The sequence below is a fragment of the Falco peregrinus genome, chromosome 1 (genome assembly GCF_023634155.1).
Source record: "Falco peregrinus isolate bFalPer1 chromosome 1, bFalPer1.pri, whole genome shotgun sequence".
Classification (NCBI taxonomy): domain Eukaryota; kingdom Metazoa; phylum Chordata; class Aves; order Falconiformes; family Falconidae; genus Falco; species Falco peregrinus.
Window position 1 is genome coordinate 54,263,319 of NC_073721.1, and position 13,419 is coordinate 54,276,737.

The following is a 13,419-nucleotide window of genomic DNA, read 5'->3' on the forward strand; positions in this document are numbered from 1 at the left end:
TGTTCTTGTATTCCCCAAGGCAGCAGTGGGAGATGTAAGGATCTAAACAGCAAGCAAATTCAACTAGTTTATGCTACTGCTTGTGAATTCCTTTGCTCCCCTTGCGTGTTCCTCACAGGTCTTTTCTGTCCTTTCCCCTTGGCTGGCATGTCTCTTTTGTTAAGGCTGCAGGGAAGGTTACTCACCTCAGAAGAGACCATTCCTGTGCGAGGTCTTCACTCTTCCCATTCTTTTTGTGGCCAAGGAAAAGTGAAGAGGGATGGCATGGGTATTCAAACACGTACTGAATCCTTTCAGTGGTAACCCTCACAGATACCTAGCAAAAAAAGCAATGGCTCCAGAAAGAGCAATCTTGTCCTTTTCTTTGGACAGGGATAGTGCAGACCCTTGAGAAGGATGCTGCAAATACAACTGTGTTCACATGCTGCAGTGAATTGAAGGGAGGAAGGGCAAGGCTTGTACAGTCAATTTGGGGCAAGGGAGGATGAAAAACTCCATTTCTTCATTTTGTTCTTAATTTATTGCAAACTTGTCCTGGTTTCAGCTGGGATAGAGTTAATTTTCTTCTTAGTAGCTGGTGCAGTGCTGTGGTTTGGATTTGGTGTGAGAATAGTGTTGATAAATGTTTTTAGTTGTTGCTAAGTAATGTTTATACTAAGCCAAGGACTTCTTGTTTTCTCAGGCCCTGCCAGGGAGAAGGCTGGAGTGGCACAAGAAATTGGGAGGGGGCACAACTGACCTAAACTAGCCAAGGGGATATTCCATACCACAGAACATCATGCTCAGTATATAAACCGGGGGGAGTTGTCCAGGGGGCTGCTGCTCACTGCTTGGGGACTGGCTGGGCGTCAGTCAGTGGGTGGTGAGCAATTGTATTGTGCATCACTTGTTTTCTTTTCTCCCTTCCTCCTGGAATTTGTTCCTCTCCCCTTCTCCCTTCCATTATTATTGCTTTTATTTTATTTAAATTATTAAATTATTCAATTATTCTTAGGTCAACCTTTGAGTTTTACATTCCTTCCTAATTCTCCCCCTCATCCCTCTGGGGTGCGGGGAAGAGTGAGCGAGCAGTGGCGTGGTACTTGGTTACCAGCTGGGGTTAAACCATGACAGAGCTGTGTGACACTTTCCCTTAGGCCAGCCTAATGTTTTAGGGTGGGAAGGGGCTGTTGCCTCAATTTGTCATCTGAGTTTTTAGGTGGCGGCTGCTGTAAAGTTTGCTGAAACAACGTGCTGGCAGTTATTTTATGTAAGCTCCTTTGGGGAGCTACATTAATTTCACTTTAGTGACTTAAGAAGTTTAAACCCTAAGGAGGTTTCCTATGGGCTTTGTATTGATTAAATAAAATACATAGCATCCTAAGTGACACTGATACATATGGAGAAGCCCCATGGGTTTCCACAAAGCAGGAAGCTGATTCTGCTGGCCTTTTGTAAGATACTGTAAGGCTTTAAAAAGAGAGGGAATTTAAAAGCTCGTTCCAAGGAGCATGCTGAACTCTTCATCTAACATCAGAGATGATTTTGGTTTTAACATTTTATTCTGGAATTCAGAAGATAAACAGCTTTACAAAGGAAATAATGTTGAACAGTCATAATGAAGCCATATGCATGGCTATTCATCTGTTTTAGTAGTTCTGAAAATATGCATATTACTCTGTAATAGTCAGAGAATTTGGCTAGGGACTCTAGTTTCCAACTAGTAAATTTTCATCCTTCACATAAATCCCGAGTAGACTCTGTATTTGCACACTTCTGCAGTGCCCAGGCATTCTTTGTTCTGATACAAGTTTTCAGGATTCATATGGGGAGGCACTGGTTCTCTGCATACCTGGTGTTCCTCATAAGGCTGAATCATCAGGGGATGTTTTTTACCTAGTACTCTTTTATTGTGCGAGCAAACACTGTTTTTGGAAGACAAGGCTTGGCGCACAGTTTGTAAGCTTGAAGTATGTTTTGGGTAAAGAAAGATTTGGAAGTAACAGTTTGACCAACCTCTAAGATGAGAGTAGATTAGTAGGAAACAGTTGGTTCCATACTGTTGGTAAATGGCTCCGTTCTAATGTTAGTGCTCTTGACAAGCTGCACGCAGAACGCCCTCAGACTGCTTGGGAGGGACTGGCTTGACGCGAAACTAGATTGTAAGGAATCTGCTTTTGCTTTGCTGAAGCGTATCTGTGAAAGGCTTTGCTGGTTCTCAGCAAAGAAATGTTTTTGAATGCAAATCGGTGCAAGTGGTTCTTTCAGGTTTCTGGAGTAGACTGAGTGATTTAGGCAGAATCTGTTGCTTTGTCTTCGGTGACAAGATTAAATTGAGCCCTAGTCTCTGAGCTCCAACGGTGGCCTTCCACTTCTCAATACTTAAACTATGGGGTCTGGCAAATCTGAGTTAAAAGACAGTATCAGCAGGCTGCTTCGTTCTACACGGAACAACTTGGTTTTCCCCTAGGGAAAAACTAAACCTGCTTGCTCGTCGGAGACAGACCGTAAAGCCTCAGCAGGGGCCGTGCGTGGGGCAGGTGTCGCTCGCTCGCTGTCGCTCCAGGTCCCTGTCCGGGCAGCGCCGCTCCCCGGCCCGGTGGGACGCGTGCCGCAGCCGGCGGGAGCGGGGATCCCCGGCAGCTGGGCTGTGCGGGGGAGGCCGGTCGCGGGGCGGGACCGGGCGGCGGGGCGGAGCCCCCGGCCGGGGCCGAGGCAGCGGCCGCGGGACGGGACGGGACGCCGGCGGTGTGAGGGAAGGGGAGCGGCCCCTTCCCGCCAGCCCCGGACCATGGCGGCCCCCGGTAGGTGCCGCGGCTGCTCGCCCGGGGCAGCGGCGGGGGTTTGGCGGGGTCGGGCGGGCGCTGCCCCCGGCTGCCCCGTGCTTGGCCTCGGCGTGGCAGCCCGGTCCGGGGGCAAGCCGGTAAGCGGGGCTGTGGCGGAGCGCTGCCCGCTCCCCACGCCGGGGCTGCTGCGCAGCTCCGCTCGCCGCTGGCGCCCCCGCTGCTGCGGAAGGAGGGTCCCCGGGGCTCTCGGGGCAGCGGTGGCTCCCTCGGTCGCCGCTTTCTGGCGCCTCCTGCTGCACCTGGCCGGAGCGCAGGTGCTGGCGGAGCCACGGCGAGGTGAGCGCGCTGCGGGCTGGCTCCGCTGAGCTGCCAGCGGGGCGGCTCTGCAGAGGAACCCGGCCCTGCGCCGCCCTTACCGCCTAGATGGTTTTTCTGCGATGTTTTGTAGAGAAGTAAATTGTGCCCAGATAACTTAACTGCTTTATCCCTCTGCATTTGCATACTTCCCTTCTTGGGGTGTGACTTGACGGTCCTTGCCACAGCGGCCACGGGATCGCAAACCCGGCTAGGTTGCCGTCAATGAAAATGTTTTAACAAACAGGTGTGTGGGTAAAACTGCTTAGAACAGAGCTGTGAACTCCAGGGGGAGAGGAGTTTAACCTCTGTTGTGTAAGTTTTGCTAGTGCCCAGTTTGCAAGTTCCCCTCCCTGCAGGGAAGTGCATGTGTTTTATCTAAAAAAGGAAAAACCTGCCATTCTCAGGGTGTGAAGTAACGTTGGTGTTTCTCTGACGCGTATCTCCTTGTGTGTAAAAATAAGCTAAAGGGAGGCCTCAGGAGACCTGTGGGCAAAACTACTTTTCTCCTTATAAACAGAAGGTGATTTCACAGACTTAAAAGTAGAACAACTTTAGGTTCACATATCATAATGCAAATCTCATGTTCCTTTCACTGAAGTTTGGTTTGCAAACTACTTTGATTCTGCTGTTTCCTCTTGCTTGTTTGCAGCACTTTATTTAAAAGTGAAGGTTGTCTATCCCACTCAAAGGGAGAGGTCTTGCTAGGATGTTAATAATTATTGCATGGGATTACTATTACTTTGTTATGCATTCCAGCTAGACAAAAGTATGCATTCATTTCCTCATACATCACTTAAATACACACACTTCAGACATATGGAAGGTGCTGAGGACTTCTGTTAATGGCCCACCAGGGGCTTCTAACACCTCTTGGAAGCGCACTCTCTTTTAACAATACGATTACAAAGACACCTTGAGTTGGGCTTCATTTATATCATAGGCAGTTGTCTTTCATAGGGATTTCATAGGAATCCCCTTCTGTTGAGGACTGATATTTTGGAAGGCCATATTCATGTGTCCTCCATACACATGAAACCCAAAGCAAACTGAGAACAGGCTTAGTGCTTTTTTTATTTAGTCAGAATTTGAGGTGGACTTAATCTAGCAGATAAAGATAGATTTGCTTGCCATTGCATATGTTTATGTGAGTTGGAGTAAAGGATTTGTCTGTCAGGTTTTTTTACCTGGTCTGTGGACAATGGAAAGTCATGGTCTGCATAGGAGAGGGATGTGAAAGATGACTCAGAAAAACTGTGTATTAATAGAGGCCCTAAGTCTTAAGTGGGTAGGATGTAGTCTTGCCCAGAGCTGATACACCAGCTTCCTGCAGTATTCTTCAGCTATTTCAGCGGAGATCAGAATCTTACGATATGGTGGTAAACCACTGTCCTGTGTTTGCTCTGAACTCAAAGATTTTCACCTCACTACTCCCTGACATGGTCCGAAGATGAACCTGATTTGTTTGCTTCTCGGAGAAGGACTATGAAGGCATGACATCCTATCACTTCAGGGTACTTCTGTTCTCTCACCATGGGCATTCTGTGATTTTGGTTGGATTGCTTCATCCCCTTCCGTTCTGCATGCAGTTTATAAGCTGGGGAAAGATTTGTATCTTGTTCTGTCTTTGTGCTGTTTGGTCTGTGGGCCTTCCACCTGAACTGGAGGCATTTCTACAGTAGTAGTTTGTAATCTTACCAGTCTTTTATTATTGCTGTGTAGTGGAGTGTGCAACTAAGCACTGAAGAGGCAGTTGCGGCTGGAAAGGAGTCCAAAGGTTGCGGTTTATCATTGCAAACTGCAACAGAATCGCACCTGGATGTTTTCCTATGAAATGAATAGTTAAACATGCCCTGCACTCTTTTTAATAGTGCTGTTATTTTGTAAACACAAGCAAAAGTCACTTTTATACCCTAAGTTTAGGAACGCAGAAACAAGGTACTGTTAAAATTTAGAGTGCACTTGAAAGTGTGGAAGATTTTTGAAATGGTTGGCTGGCACAAATCTTTCTTCATATTGCTACTGCACATACTGTTCATATCTTTCTTACTTGAATTGAAGGCTTCCTTGTGTGTGTTTTTCAAAAATCAGCCTGCTGAATGTGTTGTCAAAGCATCTGTCTATGGTCAGGGTTTAAAGAAGTTAAATGCTTGGTGCTCACCTAGGGATTCCCTTTTATGTGCACAATAGGCAAAGTATACATTGTGTTTTGAAGTGTGTTCTGTGAATTTTTCTGTAGCTGAAGTGTGAAGTGTTGTGGGAAAAACTCCCTGAAATGTTCTGTCTTTTCCCTGAGGACTGTACAGTAGTTGGTTCTGGAAAGGGACGTGTTTGGTTAGACAATACTGGCATGATCCAGGAAAGCGAGTCCCATGCCATCCTTCTTTTAAAAGGGGATGTTGCAATCAAAACTATTTCTAGATTTTGTTTTCTTTGGAACAGTTCTGTTGCTGACGAGCTTATTTAGCTCTTTAAGATGTACTTCCAGTATTTTTGCTTATCAACATAGAGTTTCCTCTAAAAGTGGAGTCAGTAATTTTATTTCTCTGTTCTCCTTTTCAAAGCATTGTTCCTCAGTTTATCCTGGAAGTGTAAAATGCTATAGAGTTGAGGTAAGAGGGCCTGAGGAGAGGTGGTGCTGCTCTGTTAAGGGAAATGGCGTGCAGGTAGAGCGGGGTTCTCTAGGAAATCAATGTTTCCTAAACATTAGGTGAAGTTCCTTCCTGCTGGGTGCAGAGGCTACACTGCTCTGGGTGATGTCTCTGGGGGTATAAATTCTGGCAGGGAACTTTCAGAGAGTCTGTCAAGTTTGCATCTTTTGTCTGTATATCGGGGAAGGGAGGCTTCTTGGATACTTGGTGCCCCTGCAAGTGCAATGCATATTTAAAAACAGTGGCTCCCCCACCTCTGCATCCTCTTCAAGCACAGCTGCTTCCTTTCACTGAAAGACCGGAGAAGGGCCTGTTTGCTAACGGTTTTAGTTGTGGAAGCTGTGCTGTTTTGAAAAATGCATGGTAGGATCTGTAAATTCCATTTTACAGAACGTTAAAATGCCATGGAGGCCACTGCCACTTTCCTCAGAGTCCGGAGGTGGGACTTCTCCTAGAGAGTTCCCCAGGTGGGAGCCCAGGTCATACCTCCAAGAGTCGCTGCATTGCTTGCCCATCTGATGAGGTGGGGCTCAGCTGGCTGTGCTGTGGTGCCTAGGCTCCGTTCTCCACAGGTAGTTGTGTAGCCCTTTCCTGCTGTACTGCGTGTAAATCAATACATGGCACTGGAAGCAGAAATCTCTGGTGCTCTTCCCTTTCTGGAATAAAACAACTCAACTCCTGAATTCTGCTTGGTTTTCCTGTTTCTGCTCTTGTGGTTCTGTTGTCATTGTTAGGTGATGTTCAGCCAGAAGTGGTATTTTGGAGTGGTGTTCTCACTGGTGTGAGAGCATCTTTTTTCACAGCAGTTCTGCACTCTTAACTTAAAAGTCCCAAGGCTTTGGGTCTTCTCTTTGTCTGCTTTATGAGTTTGCTCGATCCCCTCCATCGAGAATGCTGTCTCCTACAAGCTTCCCTTGGGGTTCAGGAGCCGTATTCCCACAGAAACATGTAGCTATCCTAGCTAATACTGCTGAACTGCAGTGTCTGTCTTCTCCATAGCTAGGACATTTTTCTTTCACTGCTAGAGACTTTCCTTTTATGCCAGTAACCATAACACTATTGGTTGAGAACAGAGCGCATCTCCATACTTTACTACTCAGCGGTACCACTTCTGCTCAACTACAATTTAAAGTTGGCAATTGTATGGATTAGGGCTGGGGTACTGTAGCGTAGACGTCATTTCAGCCTTCGCTTCTTGATGAAGGTTCAGAGGGAGGTGGTAGAATGGAGTATTTGGAGGCTGTTCAGTTTGGTTGAATTTTAATAAGGTGGCTGCAAAACTGTCATCTTCAATTCTGGCAAATTCACTCTCTGAAGATGCTCTTTTTGGCATGCCAAGTATTAGGCATTGCCTTCTACTTTAGTGAGAAGAATCTGCTCTTGCTTGCTGGATTCTGGATGGAGATGGGTTGGAAATGTTGACACTTTTAAAGAGTCAAACTGGAATTAGAAGACGACAGTTTGCTAATAAGATATGAAATGCTCAGCACCAAAATTTACTATGGGACCAGAGCTGTAATCCTCAAATTTGGGTAAACTTCTTCGCAGGTGGATGGTAAAATTAAATTTAGACTTAAAAGTTTTCTTGAGACTAATGGGAGAGCACTGCATCATGTCATAGCGGTTCAGTCCGCTTGTGATCTTCTTCCAGCAAGCTGGAAATGGTTTTAAAAGTGCTTTCATTCCAAGCACAGAAATGCAGGAGTGTGTAGGTAGGAGCTGTTGCTAGAGATTTATGGAGTAAGTCAACTTTGGTAAGCATATTTTGTGTTGTGTTATGGCCACCACTATCGTGTTAGATCTTTCCTTCTGAAGAGAGGGTTTGTCATGTCAGAATGGTTGGGAAACCTTTGTATGACAGTTCAGGGGAAAGACTCTGACACAGGCTTGCAAAATGTCTGAAGCCTGAATGACAGAATTGCTGTGCTGCGAGCACTGGGGCTGTTGTACCCTTCAGTTGCATGCATACGTTGCAGGCAGTTTGCTTTTTGCTGCAATGAGAGCGAATGTCTAACACCATGGAAGCCATAGTGACTTCCTGTAAGCATTGTGGTGCCTCATTTAAATAGAGGCCTTTCTTATTTTAAGTCTTTATATTTAGTATACTCTGCTTGAGCATGTAATGGTCTGCAGTTGTGTTGCAGAGACCCTATAGCTGCCGAAAATGTTTTTATTTCACATGCAAAGGTGAACTCCCCTTTTCAAGCTACTTTTTTTGGAGGTTAGATTTTTGTGGGGTTTCTTTCCTATCAATGTGCTTTAAATCTGTAAATCTCCACAAGTGGTTTGTCTCACAGCGACGTAGGAAATCCCCTTCTTCATAGGAAGGTTTTTAAGAATGAAAAAAATGCTTAAATTCTAGTGGGGTATATGTAAGTAGGAGTTCAACCACTCTTAGAATTGCTCTTGTGACTTTGGATATTCTGTTCTTTTGAGGTGCTTTGGACCTTCTGACACCAATTATATGGACAGCCCTATGGTTTTTTTTTGTGCAAAGTGGTGGGTTAGTTCTTGCTTTTAATTTAATCATCCTCCTTCTGATCATCTTGCACCTGTACAGGAACCCCTGGAGGTTATGATGTGCTGATTGTGTATGCAAGTGATGCCACTGAATGGTGTCAGTACCTCCAGAACCTCTTCCTCTTTACTCGGTATGTTCGAAAGCATCAGATTCTGACCTACCAGCTGGAAGGCAAGTCTGCCATCTCCCACCAGGATCTGGAGCTGTTCAGCAGAAGTCGGAGCATCATTGTTTTGCTGTCTGCTGAGCTGGTGCAGAGTTTTTACCACCCTCCTGTCCTGCAGAGCCTTCAGGAAGCTTTATGGCCCCCGTACAAAGTAGTCAAGCTGTTCTGCGGTGTTACGGACTGTGATGACTATTTGACCTTTTTCAAGGACTGGTCTCAGTGGCAAGAACTCACAAATGATGATGAGCCCGATGCTTACCTTGCAGCTGTCAAGAAGGCTATTTCAGAAGGTAAGGTAGCAGTCGTGGGGTTGCGCTTCCTGGTCAGGGGTTGGAGGAGGGAGATATGTAATACTGGTTATCCTTATTTTAGCACTGGTAATGTGTTTTACAGGAATAGAAAACCAAAGCAAATTGCACAACCCTTGTAAACTAGGAAGTTTTACAAGCCAATTTTACTATGCCAGGTCAGTGGGTCCCTAATTCAGGAGAGATTACCAGTGACTTACAGAGAACCTCTGAATTTGGAGGTTATCTTAGGTGTCTGGTTTTGAATGCAAATTGGAAATAAAAACATGAGTATCTTTGAAATTCTACCTGTAAATATTGTGCCCTGCAGTTTGACCTCAACTGGTGGAAAATTACCTTTTTCTTCAGACTTACATTTCTGTCATAGCAGAACCAAAATAAGGTTGTCTAATATGTATTCTTTAACACTGGGCTTGAAGTCAGAGATACAACCATACTGGCCACAGATCAGCTTGTTACCTGTGATGGAATGACAGATGCTAATTGGAGAATTGCACTGATGGCCTTAAAAATAACCCAACCACTTGCTAGCACAGAAGTATTAATGGCTGGAGAATACAGAAGCCCCATGCACTGAGTTTGAATTGAGTCTGAACTTTCCTGAACTCTAGAGGAGTGTGTGGTACTCCTTTCTCATAGTTTCTGTTGAAATGAAGGTGGAGAGCTCCAGGGAGTCGTGCTGGTCAGGATGTTTTTATGACACTGCCATACTTAGGGTTATAGTGTTTTTTGTGAGCCTTAGCAGGATTGGAGTCCTGTGGTTGCATCTTGGATTAAGGTTTGTCTGTATTGAGTGGCATAAATGAGGCAATGTAGTCTTCTAGTGTGTCTGGTCTTGTGTGCATAAAGGTGCTTTATGCCAGGATAACAGCAGCAATTATCATAACGACAAATTTATCACAGTAAAAAAAATTTGAAAGCCATGGTCTTGGCCAAAACAGTGCCCCTGAAAAGAGATGACTTGGGGATCATGGTGAAGATGGCATTCTTAGGTAGCCAGGTCACAGCACATGTTTCCTAGTAATTAAAAATCTGCTTCTGCCTTTCAAACACTCCTAAAACGTCTTGGTTTCCCAGTGGATAACCTAAGGCTAAAGTAATCTGGCTCCTTTGCTTTCAGCCTGGAAGAAGACAGAGAACAGTGGCTGAGCTGTTGTACTCTGAAAAATAAAACTGACTGGAGATTAAATTACCTCTTCTGACACGTCCTGGCAAAAGTAAAAGTTTGGTTACTGTTTTCCTTCAAACTTGAGTCTAGAGCATGGCCCTAATATTTTATTGATTTTAAATATGCTATTCAAAGTTAGGAGCTTTAAACATCTCCCTGGATTACTAATGGTAATGGTTTTACTTAATGTGTCCAAGGACTGTAAGAGTTATTTTAGGCCAGAGTAGCAGTAAGTTCTAGTGTAGCTGAAGAGTGGATGAGAGTACAAAGGGATGGTGATCCTGAGATGTCCCGGAGCCAGCTCTTGCCAGTCTGTTCTGACTTGCTGCATTCTGAGTGCACAAAGCATGACACGGGGCAGAAGAAAGACTCTTGCTTCCTGGGCGGTGGGTGGAGTGGGAAGTGCAAATTTCTCTGTCCTTCATCAGATGGGATGGGCTGTAGTGGGAGGTTTCACTTAGCCAAGTGGATTCCTACTAGTGAGTGGCTTTCACCCATCATGCTTGTTTTGGACGCATTAAAAATCAAAGAGAATTTGAGGTGAAGGGAAGGGGATGGGCATAGGAATGGATCAGCTAGAAACCACTCTGGATCAACTGTTGCCCTCTCTAGAGAGAGACAGTGTTTGTTAAGGGAAAGTATCCAAAATCCTATTTTTTTTTATGCTGGGAAGACAAATCTGGTGGTGGTGGTGTGCTTAATGCAGAGCCTTGTCAACTGGAGAACAGCCTTCACTCTCTCAGATGTCAGATGCAGCTGATGAATTGTATTAAGCTGACCTGGCTCTCTTCGTGCACTTCAAGAAGTGGTTCTCCACAGGTGAGCTAGCTCTCTGTGTGTACAGCTGGCGGCCCCTTGGCACTCTGGGGGCTGTGCTCAGGGGACCCGGGTGCTTCCCAGCACTTCCCAGAGCCCACCCTGGGAAGGGGCAGAGGTCAGTCTTACTGGTAGTGCTATGCTGTCTGTCGAGCAGCCAGGGAAGTGTGTCTTGTGTGCCTGGCTGTTTAGTGAACTGGCTGCCATTCATCTATGGCAAAATTTCTTTAGGGTAAGGCACTACAGTCTGAGTTTTCGCAGCTGGACGTAGAGTCCTTCTCCAGCGGTGTCATCTCTGCTGAAAGTTAGCATGTGCCCGAAAACCCCTGTGCTTTAGCTTTATGTAAATGGAGTTTTGAAAGAGAGATTGTGCTTTGGATTTTTGTTTTTGTTTCTACATAACAAAACCCCAAATCAGCTTATTTTCTGATTTCTCATTTGGACAAGCATATGTTGATCTCAAACTGACTTCAGTATATCTAGAAAATATCTGTCGAAGAGGAAAGACGAGCTAAAAACAAACTCATCTGCTGTGAAGTCTGCTGTAGCATTTTCCAAATAGTTTGGTAAATAAAGATTCAGAATTTCTGGACTTCTGTTACTGTTATGGGAGCCCTGCATGATGTGAGCTGTCAGGTGCACACAAGAGTTGGGTAACATCAGGCTCTTCCTTTGTGCACATCAGTGCAGTTGCCAAGGCAAGCCATCTGCTGTCACTCTGACTCTTGTGAAGGAAGAACCTACTTATGGTAGTCTGGTTTCATGGCAAAAGTATTTGGATTAATGTATCAGATCCTGCCTCTGTGTGAGGAAAAAAAATGACTAGCTGACCTTTTCCATTGGGTGATTCTACAGATGAAGTTTTGTGAATGGCCTCAGATGCAAATATGTTCTGATGCTTCCCCTGAAGAGAAGACAACCCCAGGTGTACATAGTTCCCTTTTTGGGTGAAACTGTGAAAACTTTCTTCTTGGTTGGTAATAAAAAAATTAGCATCTGCATTATAGTTTGGTTGCAGCCAGCCCCAGCATAAGTGACTTAAAGTAAGTGTTTGTGACAGCAGACCTCTCCCATAGAAAAACACAGCCTGTGTTCTGCTCCTGGGACTTCATCGTTAGGATTTTAGGTGAAGGCTTTAAAGTCAGGACCTCTTAGGAGGTCTCAGTTAGGTCTGTTCTCTACAGCAGACTCTGAACTTCTCCTGAGTAAGGCAGACCTCAATTCCTACAGCACTTAGCAGAGAAAGTTTAAGATCATATTTGAAATTACTTGTCTGGATGTCTTCCTCTGGGAAGTACTTCTCTGCGCACGTGTTCACATTTCTAAAACACACTTCGGTACTTCTAACAGTGGTGTCAGCACTTAAAAAACTAAGCCTAATGCAAAAATGACAGAGCTTCCTTCAGCTTCCTAATAGCCGAATCCTGAGCTAGTGGAGCTTAGGACACGAGACATGGTGAGGACAAATACCTCTCCAGAGCCTGCACACTGGCCCTGCTCAGGTTATGCTGCCTATAGTGCAGCTGTTAGGCTGTGGTTTATTTAGTGCATCATGGGAACATGACGCCCCCAGATATCACATGCTGAAAAAGCTATTTTAATTTTTATTTAGTACAAATTCAGAAATGAGGAAGCACTCAGCTAGCCTTTTTGAGAACTAACTGTGTGCTGACATTGACTCTTGCTCTCTTGTAGATGGGACATTTTTACTTCTACAGTTTCTCAATCCTGACAGACTACAGAGGGCATGAAGGTTTGCATTTTCAGGCACTCCTGTTATCTGTGGGGAAGTTTTTCAGGCTGTGCAATAGTTGTGCTAAGGACATGGAAGTACTCGGGGTGGCACTCCACAAGCCGGCTCTGGTCTGGCAGGGCATAGTCACCAGCCAGGGTGCAGTGACCAGCCTAGCTGCTAATTAAGCCCTCTTGTCTGGCTTCTGATACCACACCATGCTGTGCTCTGTGCACCGGGCAGCTCGCTGTCTGTGCCGCATGGTTGGACTCTGCGATCTTTCTTTTCCTCCTGTGTTCTCAAAGCTCAGTTGACATCTGTTTTGTATTACACACATTTCAACTTCTTTTGTTTATTTCAGCCCCCATCTATGTTGTCTTGAAATTTTCTCCTTTAAAAGCTGATGTTTCTAAAGCATTCACCAATTAATCAGTGGCTTTGAACTTTCTGCACCCAAGCAAACTCTTGCAGGGAGAAACCCAGGGAAGTAGACATCTGCCTGAGATTGCTAAGGTGACAACTGAATGTAACAGCAGCTGTGAACCATGCTGTTGCACAGCCTTGGCTGAGCGGAGCTCTCTTGCAGTGAAATGGACAAGAAAGAAAGATCAGTACCAGCGAACTTCTTACAAAATAAGAGGGTCAGAAGTGGGTGTAAGGAAGTATGTAGTAAATGTGGAGGACAGTGGGCAGTTAGAAGGAAGATGAGAATTTTGCTGGAGCCCGTAGATGAAGAGGAGCTGGAATGTTGCTCTACCTAGTGAGGGGCTCATTGAGAGATGACAGAGACCAAGGCAGTGAGCTTTTCTTGGGAGGGATGGGAGGGAAATGGCGTGACAGAAACCGTGTAAGCTGTTATCATTCTCCCTGCTGTACATGTCAAGGAATTGAATTAACTTCCTGGCTTTCTTCTGTTGACTGGTAAAACCACAAATGAA

General features: G+C 45.2%; 1 protein-coding gene across 4 annotated transcripts in view; it reads left to right on the forward strand.

Annotated features, from left to right (window-relative positions):
* The first annotated feature begins 2,630 nt into the window (after positions 1–2,630).
* Positions 2,631–13,419, forward strand: part of PIK3AP1 (phosphoinositide-3-kinase adaptor protein 1) — a 45,007-nt gene continuing 34,218 nt past the window's right edge. The window contains exons 1-2 of one of the 4 annotated variants that reach the window (XM_055811995.1): positions 2,631–2,783; positions 8,331–8,747. In XM_055811995.1, the coding sequence (XP_055667970.1) occupies positions 2,771–2,783; positions 8,331–8,747 (430 nt within the window). In that variant the 5' untranslated portion in view covers positions 2,631–2,770. Of the gene's footprint in view, positions 2,784–4,617; positions 4,634–8,330; positions 8,748–10,521; positions 10,753–13,419 lie in introns of those variants that run through there. The other 3 variants (XM_055812013.1, XM_055812005.1, XM_055812020.1) reach the window with 3 other exon arrangements.